The sequence below is a fragment of the Coenobita brevimanus genome, chromosome 64 (genome assembly GCF_032717465.1).
Source record: "Coenobita brevimanus isolate Jiangsu-jjx chromosome 64, ASM3271746v2, whole genome shotgun sequence".
NCBI lineage: Eukaryota > Metazoa > Arthropoda > Malacostraca > Decapoda > Coenobitidae > Coenobita > Coenobita brevimanus.
Genome location: NC_137017.1, coordinates 26,606,647 through 26,631,926, shown reverse-complemented (window position 1 = coordinate 26,631,926; position 25,280 = coordinate 26,606,647). Strand labels below are relative to the sequence as shown.

The following is a 25,280-nucleotide window of genomic DNA, read 5'->3' as shown; positions in this document are numbered from 1 at the left end:
ATGGCGAGGTGATTTTCTCTCTCTCTCTCTCTCTCTCCCTCTCTCTGCAATATTTATCGTACGTCATTGACCTTTCTTTCTCGAAACCACTCTCCTTTTTCGTCCATTTAACGATCTGAAATCTTCCCATACATCATTCTTCAGTCTGTAGTTTAGTTCCTGCCTCCATCTGTGTGTGTGTGTGTGTGTGTGTGTGTGTGTGTGTGTGTGTGTGTGTGTGTGTGTGTGTGTGTGTGTGTGTGTGTGTGTGTGTGTGTGTGTGTGTGTGTGTGTGTGTGGAGGCGTTGTGATGGTCTGAGGGACGAGTCGGAACTACACGTGTTTTCCTTGGATGATTGATTATTTAACTGTATAAACGTAATCTATGGTTCTCGTTGTCCAGAGCCCTGAAGAGATAATGATACTACAACGGATAAAGTTTGCTTGCGTTAAAAATATGAAAAGCTGTTCCCGTAAGGACTACTGCGATCATTATAACTTAGGCGTGGTTTCCTTTTGAATAAATACTGGTAAATGCGTATGAACACCGTTGGAAGCCTAAATACTCATGAAATGTGATGTACTGATGCCTTTCACGTTGTTTTTACAATGAGGGACGGATATGGAAACTTGCTGAATTGATTTCGTCCATGATGCTTATAATCTGGGTAAGCAGGGTGAGAGATGTGGGTTTCTGAATTCCATAATATTCGTCATGCAGTTTCTCTGAAGTATCCAGTCCGTTTCCTTTGTCATTGGGCTTTTACAGCTTCACATTGCTAATTCCTTTACATTTTATTTTTCTGCCGGACAGTGTGATTGTTTATTTCTTCGAACCACGTTTAACAAAATTTTTCACCTCGGTTCATTCCTTCCTGTTCATCACCGCTGTGACAACTCATATTTGGTTTTACGGCACACTTTGAACGCAGTTTCTGTGTTAAGAGCAGTGTGCGAATATGTAAGTGAAAAGTGTTGTTTGAGATATAATGTGAGCGTAACAGAGGGAAGAAATTGCAAGTGCTGCCTATGTGGTCCTGTACACGACGTGCAGCAACCGAAGGACAGTATAAGAGTAATTTGTAAGGTTGAGGTTTTATGTCCTAACCCCGTTTGTCCTCATTTAAGGATCAGAAGAGCAACAAGTGCTGTCAGATTAAACGTAAATGTCATGCAGAGACTAAAAAATTATGGATTTTGCACAAATGTTGTTTATATATATATATATATATATATATATATATATATATATATATATATATATATATATATCCATCCAATATAGCTAGTTCCTCCAAAACACCTGAAAACTGTCTTTCGAGCTGTTTGTCCCTAATGTTGGTTCTCCTGGAACAGGAGGCGATAGCACACAACCAAAAATACCACAGGCAGGCATTATTTCGCTCTATTCAACGCTCTTATTTTAAGTAAACGGACATGCTTTTGAAAATTTAAGAGTATGGCTGGTAATGCTAACACGGTACAGAGAGTAATGGTCCAGCTAACACTGTTCACTGATGTGAGTGGATTACAGGAGTTCGTACATGACCTTCGTATTTCAGTGTCCAGGGTTGAGTGTAATAAATGGGGTATTATAATAGAAAATTCCAGTCACTATAACTCTTTTATTATCCCGACACAAACATACAGCACAGTAGAAAAATAATCCTTTATGAATACATTTAGAAAACTATGTGGCAAATGTACATCAGGTAGTATATATATCGAGACTATGGTGAACACATACACACACACACACACACACACACACACACACACACACACACACACACACACACACTAAGTTCTGGTAAAACTGGTTATGAATATTTACACGAACACAGAGGTAACGGGGTAGAAATATTTTACACTGAAGAATAACTGAATACGAAGTTAACACGAGCTTCTTATTTTCACCAGTAAAGATAATATTATTACTAATAACAACAGTTTCAACACTAAATGCTCTAGGAAGGTAGTGCAGTAAACATGAAGCATCTGTCGGAACTATTGTACAATTACCAAAGTATATATATATATATATATATATATATATATATATATATATATATATATATATATATATATATATATATATATATATATATACATATACATATATATATATATATATATATACATATATATATATATATATATATATATACATATATATATATATACATATATATATAAATATACATATATATATATAAATATACATATATATATATAAATATATATATATATATATATATATATATATACATATATATATATATATATATATATATATATATATATATATATATATATATATATATATATATATATATATATGTGTGTGTGTGTGTGTGTGTGTGTGTGGTGAGTTAAACACATTTTTGCAGTTGTTGATCTTTCTAAAATTTTCAATTTGCTTCACTAATACTCCTCCTTCATGGGAGCGAGTGAAAACCAAGTAGATTAGCAACTGTCGTGTTTAACTCAACATGTATCAATGAAATCTGCTCCCTGCAATCACACACACACACACACACACACACACACACACACACACACATATATATATATATATATATATATATATATATATATATATATATATATATATATATATATATATATATATATATATATATATATATATATATACTAGGTTTTCAGCTAATCGTATAGCCCTATGGAGGATGAATTTCTTACGTAATTCAAAGTCACAGTATCTCTTGAAAAAAATGTCGAATTCTGCTTAGTTTTGATGTTATATAATATTTAAATTATTTAAGTAGTTGTGGTCAAGCTAGAGTATTGGAAAAATTGGTTTCCAAGTCGATCATGAATAAAGACCTCTTAATGCTTGTAATTGTAGTTGTGGAGTATTGTGACGAGGTACGAGTAATCACAAAACAATTGGATATGAAAGAAATGTTGGAATAACTAAGGGATGAGTGATAAAGCCGGGTGCTGGTGAAAGTACTATCTTTTACTTCAATATACTTTGCCTGGCCAATCCGGTTCCTAGATGGAAATCTTTGTACTTTTACCTAGGGAGACTTTTAATTTCATTGTTAAACATACCAAAAGTTCAAACAGTGGCTGAGCTTGGACCATATATTTGATACATTTTTGTGCAATACGACATATGCCAAGCAACTTGGAACGATCTAGACATCCAGGAGCAGAAAAGTGCTGAAGCATTTGTAACAAGAGGACAGTTCTGAAATGTCAACAATGTGACGTGGACCTAAGTGAGTAAATAAATATAACAATTTGGGCTTATAACTCAAACGTTCTTTAAGTCCAACCTCCGTGCTGTATCCATTCCATCACTTAATACCCCGTCCAGCGCCTCAATGCTCCCTTAACGCCATATGACACATTAAAAAGTCATGACTAATGGCCGAGGATGAAACCTACGTCTGCAATCCTCCAACTTCGCCACAAGTATCTGGACATTTTAAACACTCTGTAACTACGAACTAAGCTGCGTCCGAGATTTTATCGCAAAGCTATTGTGCTTTTGAATTAATTAAGGGTTTCATCTCCAAACGAACGACACGTTATATATATATATATATATATATATATATATATATATATATATATATATATATATATATATATATATATATATATATATATATATATATATATATATATATATATATGTATGTATGTATGTGTGTGTGTGTGTGTGTGTGTGTGTGTGTGTGTGTGTGTGTGTGTGTGTGTGTGTGTGTGAAACTGTGTGTATGAGTGCGTGTGTATGTGGGGGTGGGTGGGGGGGGTGTGTTACCGAGTTTGTAATAACAATAACCAAACCCTTTATATAAAGAGGTTTCTCTCATAACATCTAGCGCTATCCAGAGCAGGCCTAAACAAAACAGACATTATCTGACAAGCAAATGATGCAGATCAAGTACAAGATAGTGACATTAACTGCCGAAGTTGAACACACACACACACACTCACACATACATATATATATGTATAGAGAGAGAAAGAGAGAGAGAGAGAGAGAGAGAGAGAGAGAGAGAGAGAGAGAGAGAGAGAGAGAGAGAAAGAGAGAGAGAGAGAGAGAGAGAGAGAGAGAGAGAGAGAATCAACAGAAAACTATTACAACAATGTAATTACTCAGGAGAAAGTCAATGTGTCAAGACAACTTTCCTCGAACAACATTCACTTCAACACGAAGCCAAACTGTTTTGGACTTTCATTTTTACAATTACATTTTTCGGGGCTGGGCAAACGCATACCACACTCTCAGACGTAGACGGGGTGTGTGCGGGAGAGTGAGGCACTGTAAGTGTCTGGGTGCAGAAGCATGTTTAAGGATTGAAAACAGATGTTCTCAGACGATACTGTCATGGGTTATGGGAATCGTTTTGAGGATAGGAAATGAGGAGGTATGACGTACAATTAATGAAATAGATCTCGATAACACCACCTTAATATAAGCCATGGTGAATGCGTTCAAGAAACATTCATTACTTCTGGGCAGAATACCATTATCAACAATGTCATTTTTCTGCTAATATGAGGTAATCTGACACTGGGCATGACGCAAAGCACTAAATGTAGCCTGTGAAAATAAATGAATAAATAAATAAACGTAGAAAATATACACTAATGAAACAATGTAAGAAGCTAAATGAGGTTGAAAGTGACGCACAGATAATTATACTAAATTCCATTATATATATATATATATATATATATATATATATATATATATATATATATATATATATATATATAATGAGAGAGAGACTGGTAAACATAACCGACATAACTATCTTTTCACACTCATCAGAATTACGCAAAGAATGAGTATTAAATGAAAACATTGCGTTGAACATTACTTTGAAAATACTGCAAAAACATTATACGAAACATTAGTCAAATGACCAATGTTAGACCACGTAGAAAATCATAAAACGATAATTCTATTTTGTACAATATATCGCAAAGAGTATGACACTGGAATAAAAAATTGATCCACAAGACCAGGTTTTAGATCATGGTAAAAAATGTACAGACTTAGATACGACCTACAGTTGTAAAGATTAGTTAAATAAAATATGAGTGTTTGACGCTCGAAATGACCCGATCTTCCATATACCTTCATGGAGAATGAACTGATGTAAGGGCCACAGGAAGGGAAATCGAAAATGAGATAAAATGACTGCATATGGTTTTTCGGCAATTCTTGCTGTTTGGTAATGGAAATGTAAACGTGGATATAATAAATGGCGTAAATAATTTACAGATGAAAGAAATGTATAAATAATGACCAAGTGTATAATACTGTGTGTGTGTGTGTTTTTGTGTGTGTGTGTGTGTGTGTGTGTGTGTGTGTGTGTGACAAGGTTATTCTGCTGTAGTTCTCTACATTCTTCTTAAATTCCGGCACAAACACATAACAAGGCTCACAACGCAGCAGGCTGACCCCCCAGTATTCTACACGGTCGTAGCCCCACAACTCATCAAGCAGACATCATATTTTTCATGGCTGTATCAATACATTTATGAAGTTTTTCTGTTTTTCTTGGAGTAACACAAAAGTCGAGCCTGAACTGGAATGGCAGAGCAGTGAGACAGCTGGGATGAGTAGACATGTTGACGCGGTGGGGAAGCCAGCTCACTGACGGCAGTGTACTTGACAGAGGCACGGCACAGGTGTTACAGAGAATAGTCGTCCACACGCTGTGGGGGAGTTCGACATAGATTACCGTTATAATACAGTCAGGGGCAGTATAGGAGAGGGAAATAACTGACAAACCTGGCTGACATGGAACGCACACAAACATTCCGTCGGACTATGACACACAGCCTTCGTTTTATAAATCCGATTCCTTATATCAGACCTACGTGCGAACATCTCTCATGCTATAACGCTATGTTTACTGCAATTGTAACTAATAAGATCACAACCAGTCAGTAATTCGTCACTGTACGTTAAGTTTCTGCTGAAAACAAGTTTCTACATCCTAACGCCACATCCTATGAGAAACTTTAACAATAAAACCTAAATGTCTTTTCTAATTATAATGCCTTTCATCGGCCAAAACTGTAACATCTATAAATATCATGAATAATAGCCAACATAAATACTGCTCTTCCAAGCTGAATGTCATCATAATACAACCGAAACACGAGTCTATATTCGCATTTATAGGTCTCTGGGGATTGAGCAAGACTCTTTTACGATGCACGTGTAATGAATATATCCGGTAAGAATACTATACTCATTTTTCTTTTTTTCTGAGGCGAAGATGCACCTGACAGGTTGGTGATGACTGGCCGAATGCAACATGTCCGAATAACATTCACTAACCCAAATTTCCCCCTAAGATATATGTTGTCAGTTAATAATGCTAACGATTAAAGAGATTATGAAGTAATGTTACATGCAGCCAATCACCACCAACCTGTCAAGTGCATCTTCGCCTCGATTAAAAAGAAAAAAAAAAGTGAGGATAGTAAAACTAAGAGCGTTAACAAAGTAGATGAAAAAATTATTTGTAATACATACAAAAGATAACTGAATAAAAGCTCTGAGCAATTAAAAAAAAAAAACTTTCACACTGATAGCTATTATCGTCACCCTAACATGTTTTCAAAGAAGAACATAGGGTGGAAGGGATCCTGAAACACATATTAAAAGAGAGGAATGCACTAACGATTGACAGTAATAAACAAGACACCTGTTAATTCTTCATTCAGGCCTTTGATAATCTGGACTCAACTGCATAAAACAAGACGATCCATACGGAAATGTCAGAAGCGCTGATTCTATTTTATCGATTGCCAAAGAAAAGAGAGGGTTACAACTTTTGACAAGTGCATCGTCTTTTATACTATATCCATCGATTTTTGTCAATCGTCAGTTTCATTGCTTCCTCAACTTTACCTATGTTTTCATCCTCTTTTTCCTCTGCATTCCAAGCCTCTTCTTCTCAGACTAATTCTTGTGCGGTATAACGCATTCACCATCCCATTTACTTCCATTCATTTTATGTGAACATACCATTTGAGCATACTTGCCTGTACCCTACTTTCAACTGACTTCCTTACTTCACATCATTAAACAAGTTAGGATTTCTTAATTATGTATGCTATATAATCCATATACATTTCTGGGCAGTCTGATTTCTACCGCTATGACTCAACTTTTGCCATTCAAGGGATGCCAGTCTCATTCCGATGTGTTAATATGTGTTCTAACACATCCCCATACAGTCCTCTTACAGTGTATATGGTCAGATCTTTACTTTGTACCATGACCTTGATAGTAACAGTCACTGAACTTCTTTAGAACACCACATCTCTCTTCATTCATAAATTAAACTCACTTCCATCAGTGTACCTAGATATAAAACTCTTCCACACTTCCGGTGATGCACATACACTTGGCTACAAACATTTACAAGTAACATATATACAACTTTCTGTAATAGAAACACAGAACTATTAACAAGTATTGATAAGTGACAAAAATAAACAGCACGAAACATCAAGCCGGATACTTACAGTGAGGGGTTCCAGTTGAGCCTCCAGCCTCAGGGTCGGCATCTCGAGGCTCCTGCCCTCCTCCTCGTCTGTAGGGGAGATCACTTAACTAAGGATGTGTGTGTGTGTGTGTGTGTGTGTGTGTGTGTGTGTGTGTGTGTGTGTGTGTGTGTGTGTGTGTGTGTGTGTGTGTGTGTGTGTGTGTGTGTGAAAAGAGAAATGTGTGGGTTTATCAATGTTTGGGAGATAAAAAGGGATGGCTGTCTTTCAACGAATATGATGCTAAAGTGTGTGAGAGTAGCTTTAAGTGAATGGATGACTGAGTATGTATGCAAAAAGAGGTATCTGTGCATGCCAAAATGTGGCTAACTCACAAGAGGTTAACTAGACTGAAGGAGGAAGACAGCCTCAGTTGATGAGTGTTTAGTTAGCTATGGGTGATATAAGTGTGTGTCAGGATATCGGAGAATATCAAGAGGGATTATAAGGTTGCTTTTTAATTAGTGTTTGTGCAAGGAGTGGATGAGAATTGGAATTTGGACAACAAAATGTTAATTGAAAGCCCATGGATATGAATTTTAGGCGAAAGACTGAACGAGAAAGTGAAACAGGTTCTGGACAGGTATATTAGTGCCTGGTTGGATAATTGAAAAATATCCAATTCCAAGATGCAAGCTGTGGTGTGGGAAAATGTTTATATTGCAGTAAAGTATTTATATATTACTCAGTTCCATAAAGCCATGACAAAAGAGGAAACTTTTATGTATTACGAAAAGACAAAGAATTATCTGGATTACAAGCTCTTAATGATTAACCATCAACCTGCTGAAAAATGTTTGCTCTGCTCTTCCCTTCCAAACGTGGGAGATCGAGGTGAATAGCGAGACAATTTTGAATGGCTTGAAATATGTGCCCCTTATCGAATTTTTGAGAAATGATGATGGCAAACACATCTACTGGGATACCAATGTGGCACAATATGCTACTACATCAGACATGGGACCCGTATAAAATAAATTAAAAGCCTGTCTTAGAATAATCTTTTGTAAATATCTGCTATACAGTAATGAACATATGGTACAGCTAACTAATGGCTTGGATATAATTGAGTGTAATATAAATTATATCACTGAAATCATCACCCACACCAGCAGGTTCTTATGCATGTGCACTAGCATGGCGGCTACACACGTGCTGGAGTCTGTGTTGTGCGGGTACAGGCCAGAGGTGAGTATGTGCAGCTGGTATCAGCCATCCAGCAAGGATCTTAACACGTGTACGATCAGTGCATATCATTAGCATTAAAACTGTAATCGTTTAAATTAATGCTACTAAATATAGTGATAGAAACTAGAAAGCACACCAACACATGGGTAATGGGGAACAATTCTCTAGCTATCCTATTCACTCTTAGGAACACAAAAATTCACTCTTTCCAGTTTATTATTGCTGTTGATATTCAAACCCCGATCCGTCGTGCATGTGAGGGTGCACTAACAGTGAGTAAGGTGCACTACGGGTAAACTTCTAGCAACATTGCTGTGTGTTGGAGTTTGAGTAACCCATATTTACCTGGGACGAGCGAACTAGGTCCCGCCACTTATTGCCTCACTCCGTTTACACACCCACCACTGCCCTGCCCATCGCTACAAACTGCCACTGCGATTGAAGACGATGGTGATGCTCTCTGGGCAGTCTGGGTTCACCTTCACAAACACCTTAGCGGCTTCACACACAGAAGCACACACACGTTTAAAAAGTGGTGAGGGGGGCCAGCCGGAAAATACTGTTCTCTGCTACATTAAAAAATATATATATACATTTTTTTTGATCCGCTTATGGATGAATTTCAATAGGTTTACTGACGTCATAAGTATTTTAACATGGCAGAATGAGCTCCTAACACAATTCTTAGGGGGTCCTCGAACCCTTATCTACAAGATGACTAATATCAAATTACCTCTAATGCAAGTGCCATTGAAATTCCAAGAGGTAATTGATTCACCTATCACCCCAAACGTATATTCCACATGCAGTAACTTTACACATAATTTTAAGCATAGGGGAGCCTCCCTCAGTAATGCCTTCAATCAGAGGTTCTCTGAGATGCTTCAGCTAGTGGTTGGTTGCCACTGTCGCCATTTTGGAATAAGCATGGTGCTCACCTTTGAGTGTGTATAGGAGACATCTTTCCCCTTCCTGTGTGATGTCTTGTGGGCCACGGCTTTAAACTTTAACCTTAACCAAACATTTTACTAAAAGCCCCCTAAACAACTTTTTTTTTCTTTTACCCTCTTCTTTTCCACTCTCATGGCTCTGTTACTGTTCATTCCAGTAACATGCCTAAAGTGTTTGCTCGGACCAATGCCTCTAGTTCTATTCTGAATAAAATTTGTGCTGTTCCCTATGTCTTCGTCTCTCGATGTTCCCAGAAAATGTGTACATTCTGCCTTTTCTGGCCATAGTACAAATAAGACATATTGTCCTTAGGAGGTCTCCTCTATTATTCTCCAGAACAGTCCTTCCGTTGTGACATTCTGCCGAGGCTGAAACGTTTGTGTCATTCCTTGTAGGTGAAAAATTTCTTTCCTTCAGACTGCTGGAAAGAAGAGTGGCCGTTTCCAGCCCGCTATTGCCCAACTGCTAGTATCTCTTGGATTCTCAAAGTCTCCGAGGGTATCCTTAATAGGAATATTCTAAAGTGCTCTACTTCTCATAACCATCTTTCTGACCAATAATATGGATTCAGTCAAGGATGTTCCGCAGGGGCTCCCAATTTCCTCTCACATTCTTCGTTATCCTGGTGAAACCAGTGCCGATGTACGCGACATTACATAAGTTTTCAACCGATTCCAGCACAACTTTTTAACATCCAGGCTGCCTTCTTATTTTTCTATCCTTCTGCCTCTGTCTACATCCCTAATTTCCTTTCTAGTCGTTCTGTAGCTGCTGTTTAAGCTAGGCAAGGTTTTCCTCTAAAGCTCATTTACAGTGGTGTTTCACAGGTTCTGTCCTTGCATCATCTCTCTTCTATCTATTCATCACTGACCTTCTGAGATGCACAGAAATTACAGTCTTATTCACTTTACACTGATGACCCCACTCTTCACTTTTCCACCCATTCCTCACAGTGTCCATCACAGGAATAACTTCAAATTATTGCTGAAGATACGGCAGCCCAGATTTTGACCTATAGTTTCTTACTGAAGCTAATGCAATCTCTCTCTCTCTCTCTCTCTCTCTCTCTCTCTCTCTATATATATATATATATATATATATATATATATATATATATATATATATATATATAAACCCTTATACCCAACCAACACGTGTTCGCGTTCGCTGCGTGACAGCAAATGGGTTGGCGGGGGGTTAGTGCCCCTCCCCGCAAAACAACTAACTAAAAATTCGAACAAGAAGCCTCGGACCAGGACGGACCAAAAGATGACGTCTAAGGACAGTACAAAGGACATGATACGGATGATGACCTGGAATGTAAGGGGTGCAAATGATGAGGTGAAAGAGAGAGAGATTGTCCAGGTGCTTGAGGGTGCGAAAGTGGATGTGTATGGATTAACTGAAACTAAATGGAGAAGTGAGAGTGTGAAAGAATGGGAGTATGGATGGGGTATATGTGCAGGAGTAGGTGAGAATGAGAGGGCAAAAGAAGGAGTGTGTATTGTTGTGAGTAACAGATGGAAGGAGAATATAAGAGAAAATGGATCAGTTGGTTCAAGGATTGTGTGGGTAAGACTGAAAGTTGGACTACAAATGTGGGCGATTGTGTGCGTGTATGCGCCAACGCAAGATCGTGCAAGCAGAGTGAGAGAAGAGTTCTGGACATGTGTGGAAGTGTGCATGGAAAAATTTGAAAGGAATGGGAGTGTTTTTAATTCATGATATGAATGGTAAAGTAGGGAATGTGACGGTAGATGGAGTAGTTGGTGAGTGGGGTGTGCCTACTGAGATAGATGAGAATGGCAGTGCTTTAGTGGACATTTGTGCCGGGAGGGGTTTGGTGATAGCCAATACCCTCTTCAGGCACAAAATGATCCACAGGTATACATGGCGAGTGATGAGAAGGGTGGATGGTGAACTGATTGAAAGGAAGGCAATGACTGATTATGTGTGTGTGGATGAAAGGATGCAACGATGTGTAATGGATGCAAGAGCATACAGGGGTTGGGGAAGTGGACTTTCTGACCACTACTTGGTGGTGGTCAGAATTAAGGTCCAAGTAAAATGGAGAAACAGAAGAAGGGAAGGACGCGAGGAAGGAGTAGATGTAAGGAGAGTGAAAAAGTTACAAGAGGATGAGAAGAAGGCAGAATATAAGAGAGATGTGGAGGAACGATTGGGTAAATATGAATTGGAGCAGATAGGGGACGTTGAAGGTGTGTGCAAGATATTCACAGAGAAAATATGTGCAGCATGTGGGGTAGTGTGTGGGGTGAAGAGAAGACGAAAGGGGGTGCAAGGAACAGCATGGTGGAATGAAGAGGTGAGACAGGCTGTGGCACAAAAGAAGTAAGCATATAATGAATGGATGAGAAATAGGGGCGTGGAAGAAGTTGAGAGACGGAAGAGAGAGATATGTAGAAAGGAAGAAAGAGGTGAAAAGATTAGTAAAAGAGAGTAAGAAGAGAGTGGATGAGGAATTTGGAAGGAATTTGAGTGTAAAGTGGAGGGAATGTAAGAAAATGTTTTGGAAAGAGGTAAAGAGAGTCATACAGTGTGGCAGTGAAGTTAGTATGGGAGTGAAAGATAAAAAGTGGTAGATTACTAGTGGAGAAGGGAGAAAAAGTGAACAGATGGACAGGACACTTTAATGAACTGTTGAACATAGAGAATGAAAGTAATGCGAGTATAAATGGCTGGGTAATGGCTGGGAGAAGGAGGGAGGTGAGAAGACGGGAAGGAATCAGTAGGATGGAAGTTGTGGGAGCACTGAAGAAAGTCAACATGGGGAAAGCCCCAGGAATTGATGGAGTGTGTGGTGAAATGCTGAAGCATGGGGGAGAGATAGTAGCTGAATTTTTGAGGAAAATGTGCAGATTGGCCTGGGAGGAAGGTAAAGTCCCGGATGATTGGAAGTCAGGTATAATTATTCCCTTGTACAAAGGGAAAGGGGAAAGAAATGTGTGGTAATCATAAGGGCATTTGTCTTCTTAGTATATTAGGAAAAGTATACGGTAGGATACTTATTGACAGAGTTAGGAAAATAACAGAGGAATTAGTTGGAGAAGAACAGGGAGGCTTTAGGAAGAGAAGAGGTTGTGTAGATCAGATATTCATTCTTAGATCTTTAGTGGAAAAGTGTCTAGAAAAGGGAAAGAAACTGTATGCGCCCTTCATGGATATGTAGAAAGAAAGCATATGACAGGGTGGATAGACAAGGCTTGTGGAAAGTATTAAGAATATATGGAGTAGATGGGAAGTTGTTGAATGCTGGGAAGAGTGTGTATGAGGGTGCTAAGGCTACAGTGCGTGTGGATAGTGAAATGAGTGAGTTTTTCTATTTGAAGGTTGGGTTGAAACAGGGATGTGTCATGTCTCTGTGGTTGTTCAGTCTGTATATGGATGGGCTAATAAAAGAGATACAAGGTAGGACAGTGGGTGTTGGAGTGGCCCTAATTAGAGAGGGCAGTGTTTGGAAACTCCCTGTACTGTTGTTTGCAGATGATACTGTGTTGTTGAGTGAAGACGAAAAGGAGCTGCAAGGCTTGGTGGGTGAGTTTGGGAGAGTGTGTAAGAAACGGAATTTAAAGGTGAATGTAGGGAAGAGTAAAGTGACGGTCTTCGAGAGAGGTGAAGTCAGTGAATGTACAGTGAGGTTGGATGGTGAGGAATTGGAAAATGTGAGAACGTTTAAGTACCTGAGTAGTGTGATGAGTAACGATGGAAGTTTGGAGGGTGAAGTGCTTGAAAGGGTACGACAGGGAAGAAAGTTGCTGGTTCCTTGAAGGCAGTGATAAGAAACAGGGAAGTGAGCATGGAAGTGAAAAAGTTTTTACATGACAGTATTGTGATACCAACTCTGACGTATGGAAGTGAAGCTTGGACGTTGTTGGAGGGACACAAGTCAAGAGTGAGAGCAGTGGAAATGAGTTATTTGAGAGGAGCCTGTGGAGTCACATGGAGAGACAGACTGACAAATAAGGATGTGAAGGAGCGTTGTGGTGTTGATGTGGATGTGATAGGAAGCACTAGGAGAAACACAGTGAGGTGGTTTGGTCATGTGGAGTGGATGGAGAGTGAGAGACTGAGGAGGAGAGTGTATGTGAGTGAGGTGGAAGGGGAGAGCGGGAGGGGAAGGCCAAGGATGAGATGGAGGGATGGAGTGGAGAGGTAGCCTATATGAGAGAGGGAGGTGTGAACTGGGAGCAGGGTAGTGAAATAGCGGGGGACAGGGTGACATGGAGTCGATTTGTTTGTGGCCACCCTGAATAAGGGATTAAGGCGTCTGAATATATATATATATATATATATATATATATATATATATATATAAAATGAAAGCTTCAGAAACTCAAATAATTCATTCTTCATCCACCTAACATCTTTCATAAAGTTGTCCTTCATAGTCCTCACCCCCCCACCCCCCCACACAACCCAGTCCTACATCAATTTTCAATATTCCTCGAGTTCATCTTGTGACCTATGATGAAAAGATCACGTTACTTCCAGCGAAAACCTTTTTATTTTTATTTTTTTTCACAGTTTGCACAGTCCATATTATTTTTCAATTATTATTATTATAATTATTATTATCATTGCTATTTTTTTTTAAAGCAAGGCCATCCTATGCAGTGAACCGATGTTACCATGATCCAGACAGCGCCCCACTACAGCTAGGCGTTGGAAATAATGTGGATGGACGCCACATTTGGCTCTTCACCCAGCTAACAGGGTCATCATGGTACGCTACTTATCGTCCCATTACTTGCTTATCTGATCTCCACACAGCGTTGTAAATGGTTTCTTGGGTTACAGGAAACAATTTGGCTTGTTACGCAGTGTACCGAACGAAGTAGGCAGCGCTGTATCAAATGAGTGGATGATGGTCGCCACCACCTACCACAAGAGGTTGTATGCGAGGCATATTAGCGAAGTTTCAGAAGGATACGTAGGGTGCAAAGGCTGGAGTATACAGTAGAGTCCAGATAATTTACGAAAAGGCAAACTCTAATTCTCCCTCTGCGTGATATTTTGTGAACAATAGTTCCCTTCCTTCCCCTGCATTTCAACACATATTGGCCACATCTGACTGAATGCCTTCATCCATGCCTTAGATATCCATGCATCCTTTTGTTGTTTAAACGGTTGCCAGCAGCTGTTGTAAATAGTTTCTTTGGTTACAGGAGACCATTTGCGTGTACACTCAGTGTAGAAACACTTGAAGGTAGCACTATGAGTACCTCATGTAACTGGCAGATGTGTGACGTCACCTACAGCCTTAATACTTTACACATATTTTTAAAATTTTTGTCTGGGAGTACGAAGTTCATGTATGTTACATAATAGACTACCTACCTGCAAGGTTACATGGCATATTTTTGGTACAAATCCTTATTCTAACTTCAGTCAGTTGTACTGAAAAAGAGAGATTTACCTTTTCTGGAGGTTTTCATAGAGCAAGAATATTTTTAAGTCATTGCCATGGCTGAAAAAAAAATTCCATCGCAGTGTTTACTAAGAAATTATATATACAGTATATATATATATATATATATATATATATATATATATATATATAAATATAAATATATATATAAATATATATATATATATATATATATATATATATATATATATATATATATATATATATATATATATATATATATATATATATATATATATATATATATATATATATATATATATATATATATATATATATATATATTCATTCATTCATTCATTCATCATTCAGTCCTACGATGCCCCATGAGGAGCATAGGAGCCAGGGGCTAGGCAAGTTGTTCCTGGCATTTAAAATGAGAATGACCTCCCACACTCATCCTTGAGTGGCATTACACAATAAATATATATATATATATATATATATATATATATATATATATATATATATATATATATGTGTGTGTGTGTGTGTGTGTGTGTGTGTGTGTACGTAATGAGAAAGCCATCGACTGGAAAAATATGAGCTGAAATACATGCACACAGGAGCGGAGAGGCGTGAAAAATAGGAATGTTGGTAATATACGTAAAAAAGCGGCAGTAATTATGAAAAAAAATATTGCATTACATCAAGAACATTGTAATGGATGTTCTTTGTATTGACGGATATAGTATCCCCCTTTACCATTTACGAAAGAGAACCAAACTATGGTTTTTCACAATATTAATAAGAGGGCTTCCAGAAGAATGACATCGACCCTAAATGCTTGCTGGGTAAACTGCTTCTCCTTTCCTGTGTATTAAACTGGTTTCTTAATTAATACTTGTAATTAAAGTTTGTACTGAGGGGTATACACTGATTAATACGAAAGACTACAGTTTGGGCAACAGGTGACTGTAATATCACTACTTCATGAAGACTTAAAATTAGGAAAAAAAAAAATCACCCAATTAACTGAAATTGCCTTTACTCAGTAAGTGAAAGTGTGAGGCTCACCTGGTAAATTGGATTCATGGACCTCAGCTGGTGGCTCGTAACCCCTACTGCTGCTGGTGAAGTGCCCACTGCCCCCCGCGCCATGCCTTCGAGTCCATAGGCAACGGGTGGCAAGCACAGCAATCAGTACCACAGCCACAGCCACTCCAGCCACAGCAGCACCCACCAGCACAACTCCTATTACGCTACTGCCGGGGTGTGTGCTAAGGTCCTTGCTGGAGCTGCTGCTGCCTTGTCCATCCCCTAGTGGTGTGTGATTAGCTGAGGTTAGTGTGGGCTGTGTGTTGCTTAAGATATGATTTTTTGGCACTGATGTGTTGGGTTAGAGATGAATTAGTGTCTATTTGTGATGGTGGAAATGCCAGGCTCTTATGTGATATGTTAAGAGGGAATGTGTTTTTGAATTAAATGTGTTTTAAAATTGCTCTCCTAAAATTCCTTGACTGAACTAATCTCTGCCATTTGTTGCCTGTAAACATCTCTATCCAGTCTCTCCACCTCTTTTCTGGCCCTTTTCTACCAAGTTTACAATCTCTTGGAGTCCAGTCAGCTCGCCTCTTGCTCCATCGGTTATCCCTTATTCTTGATACAAGACCTTCCCACCTCCATCACTGCTCTTTTGTTACTTTTATAATGTCTCTCTCTCTCTCTCTCTCTCTCTCTCTCTCTCTCTCTCTCTCTCTCTCATACACAGACACACCATTTAACAGTAAAAATATTCTTTCTCTCCAACCCTCCCAAATGTCATATGGTACACTAGTTTGTTCGTAAAGAACGGGTAGGTGTGGAAGCTAGAGCTGTCTCAAACAATCTTTATGTTTCTCCAGTGTCAACCCCATTCTTCACAATTACAGTCTTTTACATTGTAGTGAGCTAACACAGGCTTTTGTGTGTGTGTGTGTGTGTGTGTGTGTGTGTGTGTGTGTGTGTGTGTGTGTGTGTGTGTGTGTGTGTGTGTGTGTGTGTGTGTGTGTGTGTGTGTGTGTGTGTGTGTGTGTGTGTGTGTGTGTGTGTGTGTGTGTGTGTGTGTGTGTGTGTGTGTGTGTGTGTGTGTGTGTGTGTGTGTGTGTGTGTGTGTGTGTGTGTGTGTGTGTGTGTGTGTGTGTTTCAACAGAAGAGATTAATAAATTTTACTTCTCCTTGCTGATTATTAAATTATCCCATTATTTTTTCCCTTCAGTGTACCTAACTTTCCTTAATGCCATTAGTCATACTTAGCTCCCTGTTGCCCCACCTCCCCATTCCGACATTATCCCTTAATTCTGAGCCTGCATCCCACATAATCATCTTGCTGTATGAAAACCTCCTACAACACCCCACTGAAAAATTTAATACTCGCCCAAATATTTCCCTACCATGATGTGAGAGGCAGCAGCTGGGGAGATCCAGACTCCTTTCTTTACTTTTAAACTCCATTTTTCACACCTGGTTTTTCTCCCTCGTTTCCCTTCTCTAATCCAACTATTCTAGAAATCTGAGAGTTCCAGTGGTGTTCTAAGTGGCTTTGGACTTCGTAATACCTCCTTCTTAGCGATTTATTTAGCATGTTACTCCATAATACCTTCTTGTTGTTACTGTGAGAATTTATCGAATTTAATACAACATTAGAATATATGGGAAAGTTTAGTCGTAATAGGACAAATAATTATCTGAAGACCATGTTTCATAGTTTCCTGAGCCATCTACGGTATATCTCTTAGTACCACTACTTGGAGAAAATTTGCTCATAAAAAGACCCTCAGTCGTTCTCCTCGCTCCTCTTTGTCACCACATCTCCCAGAGGTGGTCCATTGAATTCTGTCTGTGTGTCTGTCTTTATATTTACAGTATATATATACAATATATATATATATATATATATATATATATATATATATATATATATATATATATATATATATATATATATATATATATAAATATATATATATATATGTGTGTGTGTGTGTGTGTGTGTGTGTGTGTGTGTGTGTGTGTGTATGTATGTATTCAGTGCAACCTGGCTTCTTAGTCTTTAGTAATTCAGTCATGTATTTAACCATCCTGTTTCCATCACCAAGCTCTTCACATGATACTTTTGCTTCCAGACATAATATAATTATAATCAAAATCTGATTTAAGTTAGAGAAACCACATCTGCGGGTAAATCATATGAACTAAAAGAATCACAGCACAAACAAACTAGTGGGCCCATTTGAATCTAACATACTGTGAACCTCAAGAGTGTCCAGTGCTGAAATGATCTTGTGTCTATATTGGAATGGTTGTTTGATGTCCTTTGGATTTCTGCCAGTCTTTTGGTAGTTACTTTCTGCCCCCCCGTCCCTTTTCCTTAACACTGCCGGGGATTAAAGTCATTCTGAATGCCTTAGTATTAATTTGAAAATGTTTCTCAATATTTAGGAGTTAAGGACATGCATATTAATAATCAAGCAAATTTGTTCATTAATAACGGCGTGAGTACTTGGCAACATGTACTGGTAAGGAAGAGGAAAACATTACTAATTCCAAGAAGAAGAAAAAAAGAAACTACAGGCATGTGTAAATATACAACAAAGGACTGCAGTTAGACAGACACTGCTCTTCAGAGCAGCGGCGTGGGCAGTGCGAAGAAAGAAAAGGAAATGATTGCAAAGGACATATATGAGAAAGTGGCTATTGGTCATGTCATGTTAAAATTAGAACTATGGAAAGGAGCAGCAAAACATTATACTGCGCTCTTCTGGATGTAAAGGCTCGAACAAGACAGATTTTCAGATGGAGAGAAGGTGATGAGCGTGATATGAAAGAAGTGGGTTTGTGAGAGGAAACACAGCAGAGAAGACACTGGAGGTGACGCACAAGACCAGCTGACCCTGACTATGAACAAAAAAGATGGAGAGCCAAATTAACTTGTACGTGCACAATGCTCACTCATTCTGTTGCCATGTAACTCAAGTTCGGGATTCTCAGACATATTTTTGATCGATTTATAGTCGTAATTTAGACATGTTTTCATAGAATGAACTAGACAAGGGAACATTTTTGCAACCTTCTCCCTGATCGTCCTACTGAAAACAGTTATACCTTGTAGTGATATTGGTCTCGTAACTAAGATATATGTAAGAAGTTTGAACAGGAGACAAAGGAAGATTCTACAGCATCCTTGTCCTTGCTGCAAATCAAAACCTGAGTTACGACAGGGATTGGACCGTAAATGCGTTTGTGTTTCCCCGTCCAGACAACTTTCTTATCTCTTCTAACTTTTCTCTGGATGACTTATTCACATAAACTAAATACTGGCATCCTAATATTCTCTCAAAGCTAATATACCAATTGGAGATCAAGTACTCACTGATCCTGTTCTCAGCCATCTTGTATGTGAGAGCCACCAGCTGCAGGGGCTCCGAGCTACCCATACTGTTCCTGGCCGAGACCTTGATTACGTAGTCTAGTCCTGGAGTCAGTCCTTCGATGTTGAAACTCGGCGTCTGCGAGGTCACATTCACCTCACTTAGCTTGCTCACTGCCTCATATACCTCCAGAAAAAAAATAAATACATAAGAGGCTGTCTTCCTGGGGGTTAGCAATGAATGGAAAGGAGAAGTTGCAATAGGGTTCCAAACAGAGGTCACATTCACCTTATTTTATCGCAGACTTGAGAATCTGGTAAAAAACAATATTCCCAGTGAGTTTCTGTAATGATGGGAAAGTTATATGAATCTGAATTACACAGCTGCAGGTTAGGGTATAATGTGACCTAGTTCTGACGCTGGTTCAAACACTTAGAAAAATAAGTAAATCAATAGATAAATAATATGCTAGTAAATGTATATGCGTTCATTGCACTTTTAAATATTTACATCTGGTTTAAGGCCAGTATACAATGTACAACATGGCTCCCCCGGTTTTGTTATATATATATATATATATATATATATATATATATATATATATATATATATATATATATGTAAACATCAGCACATATTGGAAGTAAGATTCAGTTACAGACGACAAAGATCATGCAAGACCATGCCTTCAGGACCCAAGAGTGGCAAGGTAGAGCTAGTCTGAGTATATTTACATTCGTTCTTATTATGAACGAATTCATTTTGTGTGTGTGTGTGTGTGTGTGTGTGTGTGTGTGTGTGTGTGTGTGTGTGTGTGTGTGTGTGTGTGTGTGTGTGTGTGTGTGTGTGTGTGTGTGTGTGTGTGTGTGTGTGTGTGTGTGTGTGTGTGTGTGTGTGTGTGTGTGTGTGTGTGTGTGTGTGTGTGTGTGTGTGTGTGTGTGTGTGTGTGTGTGTGTGTGTGTGTGTGTGTGTGTGTGTGTGTGTGTGTGTGTGTGTGTGTGTGTGTGTGTGTGTGTGTGTGTGTGTGTGTGTGTGTGTGTGTGTGTGTGTGTGTGTGTGTGTGTGTGTGTGTGTGTGTGTGTGTGTGTGTGTGTGTGTGTGTGTGTGTGTGTGTGTGTGTGTGTGTGTGTGTGTGTGTGTGTGTGTGTGTGTGTGTGTGTGTGTGTGTGTGTGTGTGTGTGTGTGTGTGTGTGTGTGTGTGTGTGTGTGTGTGTGTGTGTGTGTGTGTGTGTGTGTGTGTGTGTGTGTGTGTGTGTGTGTGTGTGTGTGTGTGTGTGTGTGTGTGTGTGTGTGTGTGTGTGTGTGTGTGTGTGTGTGTGTGTGTGTGTGTGTGTGTGTGTGTGTGTGTGTGTGTGTGTGTGTGTGTGTGTGTGTGTGTGTGTGTGTGTGTGTGTGTGTGTGTGTGTGTGTGTGTGTGTGTGTGTGTGTGTGTGTGTGTGTGTGTGTGTGTGTGTGTGTGTGTGTGTGTGTGTGTGTGTGTGTGTGTGTGTGTGTGTGTGTGTGTGTGTGTGTGTGTGTGTGTGTGTGTGTGTGTGTGTGTGTTTCTCACACGAACAAACAATTGCAACCACCAACCTCATGGACGTATGGATTCAGTTAACATTTAGTCTGCTAACAGTCATCGTTCATAAATATCATGATCCCATCACCTTCTCCATGCTTTGATCTCAGCGGTGATAGAACTAGAACATGCTAGAAACCATGTCAAAAAGCCAGTGAACCACCCCACGCTCCACATTCTCAGTCTGGCCACAGTATGTTATATTGTGCCACCGCCAGATGCTCACCTTGGTTATGTTTACACTATGCCACCACCAGGGGCTCATCATGGATGTTACACTGTGTCAACACCAGATGCTGAGCCTGGCTATGTTACGTTGTGCCACGACCAGATGCTCGGCCTGGCTGTGTTGCGCTGTGCCACCACCAAAGGCTCACCCAGGTATGTTACACTGTGCCAACACCATATGCTCAACCTGGCTATATTACACTGTGCCAACACCAGACGCTCAGCTTGATTATGTTACAATGTGCCAACATCAGATGCTCACCCTGGCTATGAAGACTTGCGCCAGTCCCCCGTCGAAGCCCGGGGTGCAGTTCACGGCCAGGGAGTTGTACGTCTTGTTCACCACCCGGCACTCCAGCGGCGGATCAGGACGGCCTAGGGAGTACGAGCTGCACTTGTCTTATTCAGCAACACATGTTAAAATTGTAAAAGCGATCACATAAAAAAACGCATGTGCATATATATATATATATATATATATATATATATATATATATATATATATATATATATATACTGTACATATAATTTGTTACCAGTGGTAGGAGTAGCAGCTGCAGCAGCAGACACTGCAATTCGACTGCTGGACAAAGGCCTTCCCCAGTCATCTCTACGAATTCCTTGACTGAGCCAATCTTTGCCAGGTTTTGCCTGGAAACTTCTCTATCTCATCTCTCCACCTCCTGTCTGACCTTTTTCTGCTACGTTTACACTGTCTTGGAGTATAGTCAGTCAGTTTCTTGCTCTATCGATTATCCCTTATTCTAGTTACATGACTGTCCCACCTCCATTTCCTTTCTTTTATAACTTCTGTAATGTCTTTGACTTTACTCTGCTCCCTCACCCAAGTTGATCTCTTCCTGCCTCGCATATATTCCCAACACTGACCTTCCAATTACATGTTAGAGAATGGATTAGTTTGTTTTCCATTGATATAGTCAGTTTTCAGGTCTCACAACCGTACATCACAACTGGGTGTACACATTCGTTATATAATTTTCGTTTCATACATACTTTTCATGGTCTCGATGTTTACCGAAAGCTTTCCATCCATTTGTAATGCATCTCTTTATTTGATTTTCATGGTCTTTCATTAGTATTACTATTTGCTCCAATTAACTATACTCGTGAATTTCATGAATTTTTTCATTTATTTTGATGAGGCTCTTTGGTGTATTTGTATAAAACATTAGCTATATTCCGGTTCATCTTTGAGACTTTCTCTATTTAGGTCATATAACATTTCTTGCAATGTCTCTGCTGTTTCTGAGATTAGGACAATGTCATCTGCAAATCTTAAATGGCTTAAAGTTTTTTCCGTCTATGTTTGCTCCTTTGTTCTCCCGTTCTAGCTTTCTGAAAATGCTATCAAGGCATGCTGTAAACAATTCTGGTGGAACTGTATCTCCCTGACGCACGCCTTTCTTAGTCGCAGTTTTTCTAGGTCTTTATTTAAGTTAACTATAGCAGTTCCCTCTCTCAATATGTTTTCTAGCAATTTTACAATGTTCTCGTTTACTCATTGTTCCATCAATCATTTTAGAATTGCTATGTGCTCCAGTGAATCGAAAGCCTTTTCATTACTGACAAAAATTAAGCACAGTGGTTTATTATATCTTATAGTTTACTCATTTAGCTACTTCCCTATGTGCTGATCAGTAGTCAATACCCGCTTGGGAATCCTACCTTCTCACGAGGTTAGTTTTCTTCCAAATTTGTTATTTTGTTTGTAATGACTTAAGAGAATAACTTATAATAAACTAGTACGTCGATAACATTATGATCTTTTTAGTCGCCCTTCTTATAAAGCCAAATAATATCTACAGCACACCTGTTTGGGAATTATCTTCTTTTTTATACTTTGGGTAAATGAGTGGGCGTGCCGGTTTTTAACTTCTGCATCCGACAGTAAATCTGCTACTATTCCATCTTCTCCTGGCGTCTTTCCTCTTATAATTCTTTAAAGAGAAAAGTTTACTAATCTAGTGTTGCCTCTGGTATTTCACTTGTGCCAAACGAAAAGTTGGCCGTTGGTACTATTGTCTTTGGTGCACACAGTTCTTTGTCGCATTCTTCAACTCTTCATTTTCTCTCTTCACTTGTTGACTTCACCATTTTTGTCTTCTTCAGGTTTGTGCTTTTTTTTATTTTTTGATGTAGTCCATGTTTCTCTTTCTTTTTTCTTCCCCCTGTCAGTAATGACAACTTATTTTATTCTGCTTTTTCTTTTTCATCTTTCTTTGTTTTACTTTCATCTCCTTTCTTCTTTTCATGAGATCGAGAAACGTTTTTTTGAATACTTGTTGGTTTAGCCTTTATTAGCTTTCCTTACTACCTCCGCTGATTCCCTTTGCGCTTTTGTTAGCCTACTGTTCAGCTCATCAGTGTCACACTCGGTATAATTTAGAACCCAAAATCTGTTCTTTATTGCTAACTGAAAACTAGCTTTTTTTTGCTTACTTTTCTGGGCATATCTTTTTATTTTCAATCAACTTCTTTCTTTCACTTTTGAAATTGAATCTAGCTGTGCAACTCACCATTCTATGGTCACTTTCTGGTCACATTCTATATTTACACTGTTGATGACTGACGTTAGTGATCATGTTGTTCTGTTCTGCCATAACGAAATCGATTTCACTTTTTGTTTCTTCAGTTGGGCTTCTCCAGGTTCATATTCTCCATATTCTTTTGTGGAAGAACGTGTTCAGTATTCTCATGTTATACATTCCAGCATAATATACCACCATTTCACTTTTGTCATTTCTCTCTCCTACTTCGAATTTTCCCATACTTGCTTCTCCATTTTTCGATTTCTCAACTTTGGCACTGAAGTCTCCAATGAGTATAGTTACAGCACTGTATATCTTTTCTTTTCTTCTCCCATAACCTGGGAGATGTCATAGTAGAATGATTCTGTTTCTACACCTGTGCTTTGTGAAATGGGTTCCTATACTTGTATTATTTCCATGCTGTATCTTTTGTGCAGTTTAATTTCAATCCATGCACGTCTGCCAGACAAGTGCTGAAATTAACGAAGTCCTCTGCAAGATACCTGTTAATTAGAAGTCCTACACCACTAACTCTTTCATTATGCCTTTCTCTGTAGTAAAGTAGGTGGTTGCTGTCTTGTAGCTGATTTTTTTTTTTTCTGTGGATCTCAGACCTATAATATTCCACTAATATTTTCTAATTCAATCATTATGCTATCAAGTTTGTAATCTTCTTGGTTGAACTTTCTTCCTCCCCCCCTCTCTCTCTAATATTCACAATCACTTACATGTCGATGCATGTTAGACCTATAATTACAGACAAATTTCACTCTTCTGACTATTAAGGAATTTATGAGTGATAATAGCTATACATTACTGTGAACAAATGATAATGCTGATGCCAACCTATAGCAGTCTTAATGCTTTCCCTTACCAGTGAAATGCTTTGTCAGTTGGTTTACCACTGGATTACACACTGACATAGCCTCTTAAGCGGACATAAATTATTCATTTCTTGGAAAAAAAACAGATCAAACGTTCTCTAAACGTATCAACCACACACTCACAAGCCCAATAAAATGTACAATTCATTCTTATTAATGATGCTGAAACAAGTCACCTATGGCTATATTATATGCAAGGATACTTGATGATGAGAGTATGCATTAACTTTTGTTTAGCTCCTGTACATATTCTGTATGCGCAGATATACACACATATAAAATAAAGTTCACCATATTGGTTAGCAGTGCACGATATATGATCAAACCAATAACCGCCTTCAGCATTCTTGGCGTGTTTCACTAAAAATTGCAGCCCTGAAATAATATGAAACCCAAAGCAATATTCACTTTCTCTCTCTCTCTCTCTCTCTCTCTCTCTCTCTCTCTCTCTCTCTCTCTCTCTCTCTCTCTCTCTCTCTCTCATGTTTAATTTCTTAGCCTCTCTTAGTAAGTCTTCACATTTTCTCCCTGCCTCTCACTCACTCTTATGTTTAATTCTGACTCTCTCCTTCTAAGTCCTCACAATTTCTT

At 38.7% G+C, this 25,280-nt stretch overlaps 1 protein-coding gene across 1 annotated transcript in view; it reads right to left on the bottom strand.

Annotated features, from left to right (window-relative positions):
- Positions 1-5,534: 5,534 nt before the first annotated feature.
- The window catches only part of LOC145404585 (adhesion molecule nephrin-like), an 85,137-nt gene continuing 65,391 nt past the window's right edge, over positions 5,535-25,280 (bottom strand). The window contains exons 12-16 of the mRNA XM_080276097.1: positions 21,519-21,631; positions 19,470-19,653; positions 16,136-16,378; positions 7,513-7,580; positions 5,535-5,685 (exon numbers count right to left, since the gene is read on the bottom strand). Of these exons, the coding sequence (XP_080132223.1) occupies positions 5,662-5,685; positions 7,513-7,580; positions 16,136-16,378; positions 19,470-19,653; positions 21,519-21,631 (632 nt within the window). The 3' untranslated portion in view covers positions 5,535-5,661. The remainder of the gene's footprint in view (positions 5,686-7,512; positions 7,581-16,135; positions 16,379-19,469; positions 19,654-21,518; positions 21,632-25,280) is intronic.